The following is a 17,376-nucleotide window of genomic DNA, read 5'->3' as shown; positions in this document are numbered from 1 at the left end:
TGAAAATTGTATAATACATTTTATATTTCTAAGATAAAATTAAATATAGTGGATGGGAGTTGTTCTCAGCCTTTCCTTCCAACCCAGTTGTCTTCATTTGCTGTGAACATCCTTAAACTATCATTTTTTTAAATCTATAGCATGCTTTGAAAACACATAAAGTACATATAAAAAGACTTCTCCCCTGACCTGATCTCCCCACAATAAACACAACTATAACCCAGATCTATCCTTAAAATTCCAGAATGATATATTCCATTCTATGTACTTGACATCTCCACCTGAATGCCTTTTGGGTATCCCAAACCTACAAAATAAACCTCTGGATTTTTCTCCCCAAACCTGTTTTTCCTCCAGATTTACCTTTAGTAATAAGCAGCACCATTATCCAGACAGTTGTTCAAGCATCCTTGCTTATCTTCTATTCTCTACATTCATTACAAAGTCTTGTAATTTCTACTTTCAGAGCCAGCCTGTTTCATTTTTCTACACTGCCACTGCTATCACTGAAATTTAAGCCTTCATCATACTTCATAAAGGTTTCATTTAGCAATAGTTTCCTAAATCTCCTTGCTTCTATTATTGGCTCTACTAATCCAATTCCCACACAGCAGCCAGAAGTGTTTTTGTTTTTAAATACAAATCAGATCATGTTACTGTATTTAAAAATCCAAACTCTCTGCCATGGCCAAGAAGACTTACTTGACCTGGCCCTACTTGCCTCTCTAGCCTCATCTTTTAGAACTCCCTCTTCACCTTTCTACTCCTCCACTTCGCTTCACCCCAAGAGGCTTTCCAAACACCAAGGTCTTTAGAAATTATACCTTAGAAAGCTCTTCTGGCAATTAACAGCTTCATCTCATCCTACAGGTTTCAGTTTCATTAACCTTATATAATCAGTCCCACCTTTTTTTATCTTCAATGTTCATACTGTTTATTTCCATCTTACCATTTACAACAAACTGTGCTTAATTTACGTCATGTTAATTATTATACACCTAGCTTATTAGCACAGTGCCTAGTACATAAAAGTGATCAAGTAGATACTCACTGTAAGGAAAAAAAATTATTTGGGACCCTTAATATTTCAATTATTGACATCAATGGGCTAGTAGCTAAATCTATGGCTTGTATCCCTGAACTGTGATTTTAGCATCCTATTCTAAACCATTAAATTCCCCTAAAACTACATCTTTCTCTCTCATCCTCCCAAATCAAGAGACTTCAGTCACGCTCCCAGTCTTATTAAAGTCTCCTTTAGGCAAAAGAGACCCTACACCAATTTCATTTTTATTTATTTATTTATTTTTTCCCACTGTACAGCATGGGATCAAGCTATCCTTACATGTATACATTTTTCCCCCACCCTTTGTTCTGTTGCAATATGAGTATCTAGACATAGTTCTCAATGCTACTCAGCAGGATCTCCTTGTAAATCTATTCTAAGTTGTATCTGATAACTCCAAGCTCCCAATCCCTCCCACTCCCTCCCTCTCCCATCGGGCAGCCACAAGTCTATTCTCCAAGTCCATGATTTTCTTTTCTGTGGAGATGTTCATTTGTGCTGGATATTAGATTCCAGTTATAAGTGATATCATATGGTATTTGTCTTTGTCTTTCTGGCTCATTTCACTCAGTATGAGAGTCTCTAGTTCCATCCATGTTGGGGCAAATGGCATTATGTCATTCTTTTTTATGGCTGAGTAGTATTCCATTGTGTATATATACCATATCTTCCTAATCCAATCCTCTGTCGATGGACATTTGGGTTGTTTCCATGTCCTGGCTATTGCCTACACCAATTTCAAATACTGAAGTCTCACAATATGCTTTTATTGTACTCAGCTACACAGCTACTAAGAGGTTAATTCACCTCTACTTACAATTTCTATCATATACACAGCTACTAAGAGGTTAATTCACTTCTACTTACAATTTCTATCATAGTCTTCTAATTATTTTCTTTGGATTGATAATAAATAGTAATGCAGAAACCTTCTAATGGCTTTGTGAGACAGAACCTGTTATACTATACTGCAGTTAAGAGAACAGGTTCTGGAATAGGTATGGATTCTAGTCCGGACTCAGCTACTCATTAATAATGGACTTGGGCAATTAACTTAGTCTTTTTTTTTTTTTTTGGTCTTTTCTAGGGCCACAATCACAGCATATGGAGGTTCCTAGGCTAGGGGTCTAATCGGAGCTGGAGTCCCTGGCCTACACCAGAGCCACAGCAACACAGGATCCAAGCCACGTCTGCAACCTATACCACAGCTCATGGCAACGCCGGGTCCTTAACCCACTGAGCGAGGCCAGGGATCGAACCCACAACTTCATGGTTCCTAATCAGATTCGTTAACCACTGAGCCATGACGGGAACTCCAACTTAGTCTTTCTAATTAATTCTAGTTACAATCCTTGTTAAATGAGATAGTAAAGACAGCTACACTTCAAAGGGATGCTATGAGGATTAAATGAGAGAACACATATAAAGTAATGGTGCAAAGCAAGTAATCATGGCTAACATTTATTGGACAATCAATAACCTGTGAATTTTCTAGTGCATATTCCATCATTAATAAGCAGTATAGCCCCCTACATTTCAATTTACTCCTCTGTTTATATTTGGGCATTAGACTAGATGAAACAGTGCCTTCAGTTCAAATAAATATTCTATTTCCTCCTCCAATATTATTTCGATTACATTGTGGAATAATCTAAAGTTTTACACACTTGTCTAGGAATTCCAACTTTAAAACAAAAACAAACAAACAAAAAAAACAATGCTGAGAAAAGGAAACTGCAGTTTAAACAACGTCTGTGTTTACTGGGACCAATGTGCTAGTAACCCAGGAAGCTAACTACAAAAGTGCCCTCTGCAACTGACAGAGCAGCCCCTGACTGTTATGAGTAATACAACAGAAACTTATCAAATAAAGGAGTACCCCTAACATAGCTTAGTCTTCCCATTTGTAACGTTGTAATTTAGCAAGTAACTATGATAGAATTTCAGATAACACCTATTTCACGACCTTAAAAATACATGTTTCTTTCCAACATGACAAACACATGTCAGAAAGATACCTTTTTAGATCCTGACCTGTACCATAATTACACATAATAAATTAATTCTAATTTCAAAAGCTGCATGCACCCCAATGTTCACAGGAGTACTATTTACAATAGTCAAGACATGGAAACAACCTATTAACAGATGAAAGGATAAAGATGTGGTATGTGTGTATATATAGCGTGTGTGTGTACACACATACATGTACAGATACATACACAATGGACTACTACTCAGTCATAAAAAAGAATGAAATAATGCCATCTGAAGCAACATGAGATTATCATACTAAGTGAAGTCAGAAAGACAAATATCATTTATCACTTAAATGCAGAATCTAAAATACAATACAAATGAATTTATTTACAAAAGAGAAACAGACTCACAGACATAGAAAACAAACTTTTGGTTACCTAAGGGGAAAGGGGGTGGATGAGGGATAAATTAGGAGTCTGGGATTAGCAGATACAAATTACTATATATAAAATAGGAGTTCCCGTCGTGGCGCAGTGGTTAACGAATCCGACTAGGAACCATGAGGTTGCGGATTCGGTCCCTGCCCTTGCTCAGTGGGTTACCGATCTGGTGTTGCCGTGAGCTGTGGTGTAGGTTGCAGACGCGGCTCGGATCCCGCGTTGCTGTGGCTCTGGCTTAGGCCGGTGGCTACAGCTCCGATTCGACCCCTAGCCTGGGAACCTCCATATGCCGCGGGAGCGGCCCAAGAAATAGCAACAACAACAACAAAAGACAAAAAGACCAAAAAAAATAAAAATAAATAAAATAAAATAAGCAATAAGTTCCTACTGTATAGCACAGGGAACCATATTCAATACTCTGTAATAAACCATAATGGAAAAGAATTATGAAAAAGAATATATATATGTATATGTAACACTGAATCAATTTGTTGTATACTGGAAACTAATGTAACACTATAAATCACCTATACTAAGGAAATGGTTCCAATTTTGTAAAATTATTAATCCTATGTAAAATCATTCTGCGTATGTTCATAAAATTATGATATACTATCACTGTTTTCTTTGTGGAAACTTTCCACGTGATATTAATAATAGTAGTTCATTTTAAGCCTTTAGGTTTAATGAAAACTTTGCAAGAGATACTGCAATTGAGAGTTCTTCACAATGAAAGGAGAAAATGAAGGAAAAAGATACCATTGCTTCTATTTTGACAACACCTCTACCCATCAAATGCTATATTTTAAAAGGGATAAACCTACCATCTTTTCATTTCCTTTTCCTCTCTTTCTCCCTTTCTTTTTAAAGCCATATAAGTAAGTGCATACTCTAGCCCTCTTCTGTTGTGTCTCTTCAGATTGCAGCGCTACTTCTGAAGTTCAGAGATTGCTCACGGGAGAGATATGTGGAAAAGAATAGTGCACAGAGAATAAGGCTGTCAAAGATGAACTATTTCCTCCTTTCTCTTCTTACAAAGAACTTTAAACAGAAGAAAAGTTGCAAGTGCAACATCAACTTCAGTATGTCCAATAAAGGGAAAACAAAATGCCAACCAAAATACAAAGCAAAACTGTGATGAAATGTAAGAAAAAAATGAAACTGTAATCCCTTTCAAACTGCTATGCTTGTAACAAAAGTTAAGAATAATAAGAGGAGAAGTTCCCATCATGGCACAGCGGAAACGAATCCGACTAGGAACCATGAGGTTGCGGGTTCGATCCCTGGGCTCGCCCAGTGGGTTAAGGATTGGGTGTTGCTGTGAACTGTGGTGTAGGTTGCAGACGTGGTCAGACCCCGCATTGCTACGGCTTTGGTCTTGACCAGCAGCTCCACCTCTGCTTCGACCCCTAGCCTGGGAACCTCCATATGCTGCGGGTGCGGACCCCCCCAGCAAAAAAAAGAATAATAGCAGGAGTTCCTGTTGTGGCTCAGCAGGTTAAGAATATGACTAGCATCCAAGAGGATGCAGTTCAATTCCTGGCCTCGATCATTGGCTTAAGGATCCAGCATTGCCACAAGCTGTGGTGTAGGTTGCAGACATTGCTCAGATCTGGCATTGCTGTGGCTGTGGCATGGGCCAGCAGCTGCAGCTCTGATTTGACCCCTAGCCTGGGATCTTCCATATGCCACAGGTCTTGTCCTAAAAAGAAAAAAAAAAAGAAAAAAAAAGAATAATAATAGATGTAAATCATCAGGCTGCCATGTTTCATTTTGTTTTGTTTTTGTTTTGTCTTTTTAGCTCCACACCTGCAGCATATGGAGGTTCCCAGGCAAGGGGTCGAATCTGAGCTGCAGTTGCTGGCCTATGCCACAGCAACGCCAGATCCAAGCCACATCTGCAACCTACACCACAACTCATGGCAATGCTGGATCCTTAACCCACTGAGCAAGGACAGGGATTGAACCTGTGTCCCCATGGATACCAGTGAGATTCATTTCTGCAGAGCCACAAAGGGAACTCCCGGGCTGCCATGTTAATCCAGCACGCTGAAGCCTGACTTTTCAACAGCTTTATTGAGATATGCTATACAATTCACCCATGTAAAAATAGGGTGATTTTTAGTAAATTTAGAGTTGTGCAACCACAAACAATTTTAGAACATTCTTATCAACACAAAAAGAACCCCTTTACAGATTAGGAAATCACTCCTATACCCTCCTAACTTCCCACCCCTTTGACCTAAGTAACTATTAATTTACTTTCTGTCTCTATGGATTTACCCATCCTGGATATTTCATATAAATGAGCCAATATTGTGATCAGCTTCTTTCACTCGGCATAACTTTTTCAAGGTTTTATCCATGTTGTGTCAAATATCAGTATTTATTCTTTTTTATGCCCAAAAAAACCCCATTCTATGGATATACCATATTTTGCTTTCCATTCATCAGCTGGCCAACATTTGGGATGTTTCTACTTTCCAGCTATTACATAACATGTTGTTATGAACACTCATGTACAAGCTTTTGTGAGGAGGTATATTTTAAGTTCTCTTGGCTATGGACCTAGGAGTGCAACTGTTACTAGCAATGAAGTCTTTTACTATAGCTAGAGTAATAGCTACTATTTAACATAAAGAACAATATGCATTCTAAATTAAGAGTTGTACATTCTTTGTAAAAAGCATTTTGCATGGCACTGAGCATGATTAAGTTAAATAAACCCAACTATAATGACAGACAAAGTTCAATGTTATAAGTCATAAAAATTCTGAAAAAGAAGTATTTATTTTTTACTTTTCAGAATTACTAAATTTGAAATATTAATTTCATATTTATTTTTAAAAAGTCTAATAAAATTACCTGTTTTTACTTGCATGTAAGAAATGTTTAGAGTAACATTTCTGATAATCAAATAATAAACATCCCTGTGCAAGTTTCTTTTTTTTTTCATGGATTATACTGTTTTTATTTTTTCCATTATAGCTGGTTTACAGTGTTCTATCAATTTTCTACTGCACAGTCACACATACATGTATACAGTCTTTTTTTCACATTATCATGCTCCGTCACAAGTGACCAGATATATTCCCAGTGCGATATAGCAGGATCCCACTGCTTATCCATTCCAAAGGCAATAGTTTGCATGCCTTTGCATCTATTAACCCCAAATTCCCACTCCATCCCACTCCTTCCCCCTCGGTAACCACAAGTCTGTTTTCCATGTCCATGATTTTTTCTGTGTAAAGGTTCATTTGTGCCATATATTAGATTATAGATATAAGTGATATCATATGGTATTTGTCTTTCTCTTTCTGACTTACTTCACTTAGTATGAGAGTCTCTAGTTCCATCCAGGTTGCTACAAATGGCATTATTATTTTTTTAATGGCTGAGTAGTATTCCATTGTGTTCATATACCACATCTTCTTAATCCGTTCATCTGTCAATGGACGTTTAGGTTGTTTCCATGTCTTGGCTATTGTGAATAGTGCTGCGATGAACACGTGGGTGCATGCGTCTTTTTCAAGGAAAGTTTTGTCTGGATATATGCCCAAGAATGGGACTGTTGGATCATAGGGTAGTTCTGTGTATACAGTTTTCTAAGGTACCCCCATACTGTCTTCCATACTGGTTGTACCAACTTATATTCCCACCAACGGTGGGAAATAAAAGGGAGGGTTCCCTTTTCTCCCCACCTCTCCAGCATTTGTTATCCTGTGCAAGTTTCTTAAGTTTGTGCAAGTGGACTTAAGTTTTCAATTCCTTGGTATTTCTCAAATGAGCTGAAAACTTATGTCTACACAAAAACTTGCACAGGGGTATTTATTCATAACTACCTAAACTTGGAGGAGATCAAGGTGTCCTTCGGTAGCTGTGTGAGTACACTGCTATATATCCAAACAATGCAGTATTATTCAGTGCCAAAAAGAAAGGGGCTATCAAGCTATGAAAAATACGGAGGAAACTTATATGCTTACCACTATTGAAAAAAAGCCAATCTGAAAAGGCTACATACTGCAAGATTCTAACTATACATCATTCTAGAAAAGCTAAACTGTGGCAGTCAAGACAGCGTGTTTGCCGCTGGTTAGCGGGGAGGAAATGATGAATAAGCAGAGCAGCAGTGAAACTACTCTATACATTACAGTGGTAGATATATATAATTATACATTTGTCAAAACTTACAGGATGTAAAACACCAAAAGTGAATCCTAAAATAAACTATGAACATTGGGTAATAATGAAACCATCAATTCACTAATGCAACAAATGTACCAGGCTGATACAGGATGTTGAAAGTAGGGGAGATTTTGCATATGTGATGGCAGAAATTGTGTGGAAACTTGGCACTTCCTGCTCAATTCTGCTGTGAACCTAAAACTACTTGAAAATGTAAAGTTTATTCATTAAGAAAAAAGTAAACCGTAGCCATTAGACAACAAATGAACATTAAAAAAGTATCACTTACTACTGTTTCCTTAGCAGGAGGAGGCTTGATCTGTTGACTGGGAATCAGAACAAATGTCAAAGTACCATGCATATCAGACTGTAACAGAAAGAGTACATTATTTTAAAAAGTTGTATTTATGAAAATCATTCATGATCTTATGCTCAATAGTCCCTCAAATGGACTACGCTAGGCCCCAAGGAGACTTTGAAAAAAATTTGGTAAAGATGAATCACATTTTATCAGGAAGCACAAATTATGTCTTTCGTGGACTCCATTACATTAGAGTTATCCAGGAATATGGCATTCTGCAAAATTCAGTCCTCTGGTCTCCTGGGGAAAGCCACTTAGCCCATAAATCTTGGGGTTTGGTTTTCCCATTCAGTTTTTGTTTAGGAAGATTCCACAGTGAAGGGCTGGAAGATGCTGCAGTACTTCTGGGTTATCTACTCTGATATACAATGATTTTAATACAGTAGAATTTCAAGCGGTAATTATGACTATGGTTAGAAAAGTGATCCAAATATACAAATATTCTTATTTCCCAGATCCTTTGTCTCTAAAATTCATTCTGTTTTTTTAACTATATAGAGTCTTACTTCTAGGTTCTCTATTATTTTCCAGTACAGTCGGCTCTCCATACCCCAAGGTTCCTTAGCTGTGGATTCAACCAACCATGGATGTGGAAAAAAAGAAAAAATCCAGAAAGTTCCAAAAAGCAAAACTTGATTTTTACCTCCTGCAGACAATTATTTACATAGTATTTACATTGTACTAGGTATTATAAATAATCTAGAGATGTAAAGTAAACTGGTGGATGGACATAGGTTATACCTAAGTACTGTGCCATTTTATGTAAGGGACATAAGCAACTGTGGATTTTGCTATTCACTGGGGTCCCTGGAACCAAGCCCCCATGGATACTAAGGGACAACTGTACACCACAGCCTGCCCTGTTCAGATACCTCCAGCCTAGAGAGTAATCACACTTCTGATCCTGAAATAGATGGGAGCAGTGTTCAATCTACAGACAGCAACCAATAAAACAAGGGCTAAGAACAATGACCATGGGTAAAACAATGAATGGAACTGAGTGAAAATAAGACATGAGGATGCTTTCTGGATTCTTCAACAGCCATTAGCAGATTGGAGGGACTCTACTGTATAGTAATAACTGAGGTTAAATAAATAAGAACATAAATCTGAGGAGTTCCTGTCATGGCTCAGTGGTTAACAAATTGGACTAGGAACCATGAGGTTGCTCGTTCAACCCCTGGCCTTGCTAAGTGGGTTGAGGATCCTGCATTGCCGTGACCTGTGGTGTAGGTCGCAGACGCAGCCTGGATCCCGCATTGCTGTGGCTCTGGCATAGGCCAGTGGCTACAGCTCTGATTAGACCCTTAGCCTGGGAACCTCCATATGCCATGGGTGTGGCCCTAGAAAAGACAAAAAGACAAATAAACAAATAAATAAATAAATAAATAAATAAATCTGGTTTGCAAGTATATATGAAGTGTCCATCAATTCTCCTAAGAAGTTAACAATAAATGGCCTCCTGATTATACCATCACTGTCTAACAGAATTTTCTAAAATGAGAGAATTCTGGTCAGTGGACTGGAATTGCAGAATGCCACAATCCTATATCTACATCTCAATAGGGCAGTCATCAGTAACGTACTGTTCTTAAGCATCCGAAATGCAGCTAGTATAAATGAGGAACTAAATTTTAAATTTCACTTAATCTAAATTGAAATAACTAGCACATGCAGCTAGTGGCTATCATACTGAACAATGCAGATCTATACCACTAGGTCTATATTAATTGTTAGTATATAGTATATACTAATTTTTAAGGAAATAAAAACCTATTTTAGATAATTTAAAACAAAATGAACATAAAAATCATGAGAGCATGCACTCTGTTTTGTTACTGTTTCCCTAGCAACTAGCACATAGTAGGCACTTAATATATTTTGAATGAATTAATGAGTTTATATTAGTGATTTCAGAAGCAAATAAATATAATCAGTAGTAATAAAGAAAAAAATCAGTAGCATCCACACAAGAATAGAACTCTAAGAAATACTGTGGAATCGATTACATTATGTGAAAGTTATCCTAGAAATTACATAGAGATTTTTTTTTTTTTTTGGCTGTGCCTGTGGCACATGGAAGTTCCCAGGCCAGGGATCAAACCCATGCCACCTGAGCCACCACAGTGACCCGAGCCACAGCAGTGATAACACCAGATCCTTAACATGCTGAGCCACCAGGAGACTCCCATATAGAGATATTAACAGTTATTTTTAAGTGCTCTGAAAATATTTTATTCTGAAGTCTAATAACAAAGAAAACAGCTTTTGAGAACCTATCAATTATTCTTCTACCCATGTCAGCTTACCAGTAAGTCAAAAACCTCATTGACGTCTTTCCCCCGAATTTCAATGCCATTAATCTCTAGAACTTCATCTCCTTCATGCAACAGGCCACTTTTTTCTGCAGCACCTCCTTTAACTATCCGACTAATGATGACAGAATCCATTTCATTACGAACTGTAGCACCCTAAAAAATTCAATATCCAATTTTAAAATAAAAATGCGATGTTTTGGCTAAACAATCAATTCAACAATACTAGCCTTCAGTTATCATGAGAAAAAAATTTATTTTTTACTGTTAAAAGTTTTATTGAAGTATAGTTGATTTACAATGTTGTGATAATTTCTGCTGTACAACAAAGTAGATTCAGTTATACATGTAAACACCTCTATTCTCTTTCAGGTTCTTCTCCCACATAGTTTGTCACAGAATACTACGTAGAGTTTTCTGTACTATATAGCAGGTCTCTGTTAGCCAATCATTCCATATACCTCAGTGTGCATATGCCAAGCAAGAAAAAATTTATTTACACAGCTAAAGTAGTTACAGCAATTGAAAGCTGATTGTTTCCCCCACATTTTCTGCTTCAGAAGTGTTCTACTCATTAAAATTCTAAAATCAGGCTTTTCAAGCATACAACAGTATAAAAATGCACTTGCTCAAAAACAATGTGAAAGCCTATAATCAAATTTGTTCTCTATATGCTGGATGCTATTCCAATGGTTACATAATTAGTTAACATGACTTGTAAGTCTTTTTAAATTCAATATATGATGAAGCGATGAATACTGGTTAATTATCAAAATGTTAAATATTATAGCTGTCTCCAATTCACATTAAAATGTATTAAACATTAACATTTATTACACAAGTTGGAAGTAAAATTGAAATTTATGCCCTCAAAAAATGGAAATATGAAATACAGAATAAAGCTTGAAAGTAGTTTCTAACACTCTTTTCCTAAATTTTATTTTAAAATTTTGTCATAACTTTCCCAATTTCTTTCTTCTCGCGGGGAAAAAACCTAGTTACATAAACTGCCCTTTAATAGAATACAGTCCCTATTTCATGTACCACAAGACAATTTGAGACCTTAGGATTCAAGAATATTTTTCTGAAAATAAAAGAAAAGGCAATGATAGTAGACTAAGAGAAAAAAGTTTTATATACAAAAAATATAAAATATTAACATTAGACAAAGCATACTAAATCTATGTGAAGTATGTAAGTAATTGCACTGAATGAAAAGATCAGAATCTCCAACTGTTGTCTTTTGTTTTTTAAGCTGAGAGAATAATGAAGCAGATTATCTGCCCTTTCTTTATTCAACAATTATTGCACAAGCTATTATTTGCATCAAATTATGGGTGAGAAAGATGAACAAATTTTTCTCAGCTGAATAAGGAGTTTGAGCAAGAACACAAAAGAATTCCAAAAAATTAGCCTCAAAAGGAAAAAACTACCAGAAATGTCAAGGGTCTTCAATATCTGACATACACCAAGATCCTTGTGTAGACCCGTGAAAAGGATCTCATATCAGAGATGTGGAACACTTACCAACGGAATATCTCGAGCCTTTTCTATACGAACTATTTTTACAGTTTCTCCTCCATACTGGCCAATGCTTTCATAAACTCTCTCATCCGCAATGGGCTCTAGCTGCATTTCCTGCTCAGCAACCTTATCATGGGCCAGTAAAAGTGCCTGTTTCAAAGAAACCCACAGCATTTAAAGTAACAGCATGATTTCTGTACAAAGATTTCAAACTAATCATGTAATAGTATCCTGCTCATCAAACCTTTAAAGGAAGTGCTAATTATATATTCAGATCTGTTCCCAAACTTTCCAACTCAAGTACAACCCTGTATCTTTATGGCTAATAATAACTAAAGATGTGTTAAGTACAATAGGGAATACTTTGAGATAAGTTACGAAAATCCAAAGTGATTATTAAACTTCATAAAAACAAAATCACCTTGGGGTCCAACATCATAGATAAAATTTATGGACAATATAACCAAAAAAGGGAGGAATTTGTAAAGAATAAAAAGTTGTTTCAAAAATTATGTGGTTAATTTTAAATTTGAAAAAAACATAATCCAACAATAATTATTATGTGATGGGAGTTGAAGACAAAACAGGCTACTTAATATCTGAGGTCTCTTTTAGCCCAAGAGACTTTGATTTGAACTGAGTTTAAAATGCTGGAAAAACTACATATATAATTCTTTGTCCATTGTCTACCTGAATATGTGGAGCATTCAGCAGAACAGTTAATTCTTGTCCTTCCTTCTGGTGGACTGGCTTCAAAACAGTTTGTACCTAAGGAACAAAGATGATTTTTCTTAGGTTAAGAGAAAATATCACCAGCATCTACATAGGTTTTTTTTTTTTTTTTAAGGTACAATTTAAAATCCTAAAAACTACTTGTAAGAAAGAAAAACACTAAAGAGAATTATAATTTTTTTAAAAAAGGTTTTTTTTTTGTTTTTGTTTTTTTTTGGCTTTTTAGGGCCACACTTGAGGCATATGGAGGTTCCCAGGCTAGGGATCTAATTGAAGGTACAGCTGCTGGCCTACACCACATCCACACCAGATCTGAGCCGCATCTGCAACCTATACCACAGCTCACAGCAACGCTGGATTCTTAACCCACGGAGCGAGGCTAGGGATTGAACCCAAAACCTCATGGTTCCTAGTCAGATTCATTTCTGCTGCGCCACAATGGGAACTCCTAAAAAATGTATTTCTTTCTCACAGTTTTCAATCTTGTTACCATGGTTGACAATAGCATTCTTTATTTATTCCTATGAATGAGGTATTTCCTTCTTGATGATTTCTGCAAACATACTACAAAACAGACTAACAATGATTACATAAGGGAAAGACTGTTCTAATGGTTATGTTGCTATTTTATAGTTTTTAAATCATGTTTATGTAATTATATTTTAAATCAGAGGTAACATTTTAGAGAGTTACAGACCAACAAGATAAATTTATATCAGAGTAATGGAACAGCCACTATACTATAGGGCATCACATTAAAACATTTCCTGAAGTCAAGCAATTCTTGCATTCCTAGGATAAACTCCACTTGATTATAATGGGAATTTTTTTTAAGCCCATGCTTCTTCACCTATAGAATGGTTCTTTCTCACCTGCCACATGAGGTTCTTAAAAGACTGAGATAATCCACATAAACTGCTTAGCACACTACATAACACAGTAAACTATTACTTTAACATATTTCTAGATGTGAGTTATTCATATTTTAAGATTTCTATATTAATGTTCATAAATTGGACTGGACTCTACTTGGTTAAGTAGAGTCATATACACTAGTTTACATAACTACTGTTTCTTTTTAATATCTAGGTTTTACTATTCTAGTACAATGAGTTGAGAAATAGTCTACATTTATGTGTTAAAACAGTTTTGTTTTTGTCTTTTCTAGGGCCACACCTGCAGCATATGGAGGTTCCCAGGCCAGGGGTCTAATCAGAGCTGTAAGCTGCCAGCCTACGCCAGAGCCACAGCAATGCGGGATCCGAGCCAAGTCTGTGACCTTCACCACAGCTCATGGCAACACCAGATCCTTAACCCACTGAGCGAGGCCAGGGATCAAACCCTCAACTTCATGGTTCCTAGTCAGATTCGTTAACCACTGAGCCACGACGGGAACTCCAGTTTTTAATGTAAGAATTATATGTTCCTTAATGTTTTGATGGGCTTCCAAAATCATCTGAGTCTGGGAGATTTTTTTTAGGGGTAGATTTCCAACTTTCAATTTTATCTATAGTTACTATTTTTTTGGCTATCTCAAGTCACGTTTGGAATTTATATTCTTATAAAAACCACCCACTACTTGACAGCACTTTCATATTTAGTAACATAAAGCTGTAATTATAATTTTTTTACTCTGTATTTGCATTCATGCTTCTTCCTTTCCTAATGTTATCAGGATTTTTTCCTTCATCTAACTTGTCAAAGGTTTCTCCACTTTCTTATACTTTTCAAAAAACTGGCAAAAGAGCTTCTAATGTTAAGTCTATTGTTTGTTCCATTAAAATAATTTAACTCCCTTTTTCTTTTTTAGTTTATTTCCCTTTTTAAATTTCTAATCACTTGAAGTGTATGTCCAGTTGAGTATTTTCAATCTTTTCTTCCACCATAAATATTTAAAGGTACAAATTTGCTCTATGGACTATTTTTCCCAAAGATTATACTATGTAATATGTTCTCATTATCAATACCTCTGATTTTCTTCCTTTTTCTATTTCCTAACTTAAGTACCAAAAAGAGCACTTTGCAACAATGCAAATTAACAAAACCAAAATTAACACCATTAATGAAAACACAGTAAATTAATATAGTATAAATTTTTAAAGAAAGTAACTCATGATTAAATAGGAATCCAGTAATTCTATAATACTTCTTATGCCTATTTTAAATAGATTTTAAATTCCCCTATTGAAACATGAGATGATAATTTTAGGATTAACTGACTTGACCACAAGTAGATCACAGCAATGACAGCATCAAAATTACCCTGTTCTCTGGTTTTGGAACCTAGAAAAACATGTTTTTAAATGTAGAGCTCTATATGGATACACAGGAGAACATACCAATTAATATTTTCTTCAAGAATTCAATTAAAGTCTTACTAATGGACAAGTGCAGTAATCTAAAATGACGAGTAATTAAATGCTGATTTCAAAAATAGGGTGTTTTTCTTTTTACAATATACAAATCTAGGTTACTAGGGCCTGGGGAATAGGAAGTGGTTGTTGTCTACAAAGGAAATTAACTTGATTGTGGTAGATCACACAGGTATATATATATATATATATATGCCAAAATATACTGAACTATACAATAAAGCATACCCACTTTTATGTATGTAAATTATGTCAATAAAGTTGGTTACCAAATATACCCATAACTTCACAAGTATGAGAAATTCTCTGTGTATATCCTTTTACTTCTTACTTACCAGAATGAGATCATGCTACTGTTTTATAACAGTATTTTATAACTTTTCATACTAATTAAAATATTTTATTTTTGTCATTAAATATCCTTTCCAGCTTTAAAACAGAAATATAATCACTCTAGTGCCCATTTGCTGTCACTTACCAGATCAAGTCCAAGCTCCTTTAAAGTATTATCCTTAGCATCATCTGATTCCTGCCTCTTTTCCAGCCCTGTCTCCTGGTATTCCTCATGCCTTAACCTTTGGTGGTCCAGCCATAAACTGCCTGTTGTTCCCCACATACACCATGCTGTCTCCACATGATGACTATGATTATGTTAGCCGCCCCATCTACCTAAATTGTCTTATTCAATTCACCTAGATAACACATACTCATTAGGTCTGAACACATTTGATTTAAAGGTACTGATGTGACTCTACTGAGCACTAGAAACAGCTCAATGAAAATGGAACTGTACCTTATTGTACTGGGCACTGGCAGAATGCCTGGCAAACAGCATTCAATGTTTGATGAATTCAGCACAAGGAAGGGCAGGCAGGAAGTCATTCTTGATGACTCCTTTACCTTTATTCTCTAAATAAGGATAACCTGTTCTAATTAATTTTCTATTTAATATTTCTTCACATCGTTCAATTGTTTTTCAAAATCTTACATTTGTACAATTATAAGTCTCCATACTCTAAGCTAGATTCCATTTTTTACCTCATTCATCTCCCACTATGTTATCAAAATAATATTTTAAATTTGAGGGCTGTTTATATCAAATTCTTATTAAAATCCTTCAGTAGCTCTGCAATCACTTATAAACTTCCTGCTTTAAACTTTTCTTTAGTGACTTCTGCATATTAAATTTGAGAAAAATATTAACATTTAAACAAGAAAACTATCTATTTGGAGTTCCCATCGTGGCTCAGTGGTTAACAAATCCAACTAGGAACCATGAGGTTGCAAGTTTGATCCCTGGCCTTGCTCAGTGGATTAAGGATCTGGCGTTGCCATGAGCTGTGGTGTAGGTTGCAGACACAGCTTGGATCCCGAGTTGCTGTGGCTCTGGCATAGGCTGGAGGCTACAGCTCCAATTCAACCCCTAGCCTGGGAACCTCCACGTGCCATGGGTGCGGCCCTAGAAAAAGACAAAAAAAAAAGAAAAAGAAAATTACCTATCTATCCACTACCCAGAGATAGCCTTGTTAATAATTTATTTCTTCTGATATCTCTTGTATGAATATTTGAATAGGATATCTGTTTCCATGTATACAAATTATATCTATACTTTAATAGGCATCATGTTGAATACCAAAGTGAATCAAGGTTTTTATTTTTCAAGGTAACTAATTTAGCCTATCTGCATTTTCCTTGCTCCCCTACAACTTTATAGTTGATTACTTTTTCTTGTTTTATTGCACTAGCTAGTACCTCCAGAAAAAAATGGTGAATACTAGTGGTGAGAGTCTACAGATTATCTTATGCTAGGCTTGAAAACAATGTGTTGATGTCTTATCATTAGGTAAGATGCTCCCTATTGGCTTCTGATATTATTCTTTAACAAGTTTTAAAATGTACCTGGTTTTCTAAGAATTTTCATATCAAGGGAAAAGAATTAAATTTTTTTCAACTGTCTTCTCTGCATCAAGTTGATCATATGGTTTTCTCCTTTTGTCTGTTCACGTAAGTTAATTATTTTAAAATGTTTACCAATGTGGACCCATCATAAGAAAATTTAGCTTATTAATAAGGCTTATCTAGCCTTAAGATCTTGAAAATCATTTTCTACCCCTTACTCGTTAGTCAAGAAACATACTAGGCTTTCTGAGTCACTACTGTCTTTGTATCCTTTGCCAGCAGAAAGGCTTTTTCCTCTTTCTTGGTTTTCCAGGTAAATTACCAATCATCCTTCAAGACTTAACATATTAAATTTTCTGTTTCTTCCTTGCTCTCAAATTTCCTCCTCTGCCCCCTGCCTTCCCCCTACCCCCACTGAATTAGGCACATCTCATCATGCTCTTAGTACCTTTCTCATACTGCCATCACAGTACTTCTCATTACATTCTAATTGTTTACTCAC

At 35.9% G+C, this 17,376-nt stretch overlaps 1 protein-coding gene across 2 annotated transcripts in view; it reads right to left on the bottom strand.

Moving 5' to 3' along the window:
* PALS1 (protein associated with LIN7 1, MAGUK p55 family member) overlaps positions 1–17,376 on the bottom strand; it is a 100,537-nt gene that overhangs the window by 31,898 nt on the left and 51,263 nt on the right. For both annotated transcript variants that reach the window (XM_047795195.1, XM_047795196.1), the window contains exons 5-8: positions 12,562–12,639; positions 11,875–12,021; positions 10,342–10,503; positions 7,961–8,038 (exon numbers count right to left, since the gene is read on the bottom strand). In XM_047795195.1, coding sequence (XP_047651151.1) covers positions 7,961–8,038; positions 10,342–10,503; positions 11,875–12,021; positions 12,562–12,639 — 465 coding nt within the window. The remainder of the gene's footprint in view (positions 1–7,960; positions 8,039–10,341; positions 10,504–11,874; positions 12,022–12,561; positions 12,640–17,376) is intronic.

The sequence above is a fragment of the Phacochoerus africanus genome, chromosome 9 (genome assembly GCF_016906955.1).
Source record: "Phacochoerus africanus isolate WHEZ1 chromosome 9, ROS_Pafr_v1, whole genome shotgun sequence".
Classification (NCBI taxonomy): domain Eukaryota; kingdom Metazoa; phylum Chordata; class Mammalia; order Artiodactyla; family Suidae; genus Phacochoerus; species Phacochoerus africanus.
Note: the sequence above shows the minus strand (reverse complement) of the source record. Positions and strands in the feature narration are given on the sequence as shown.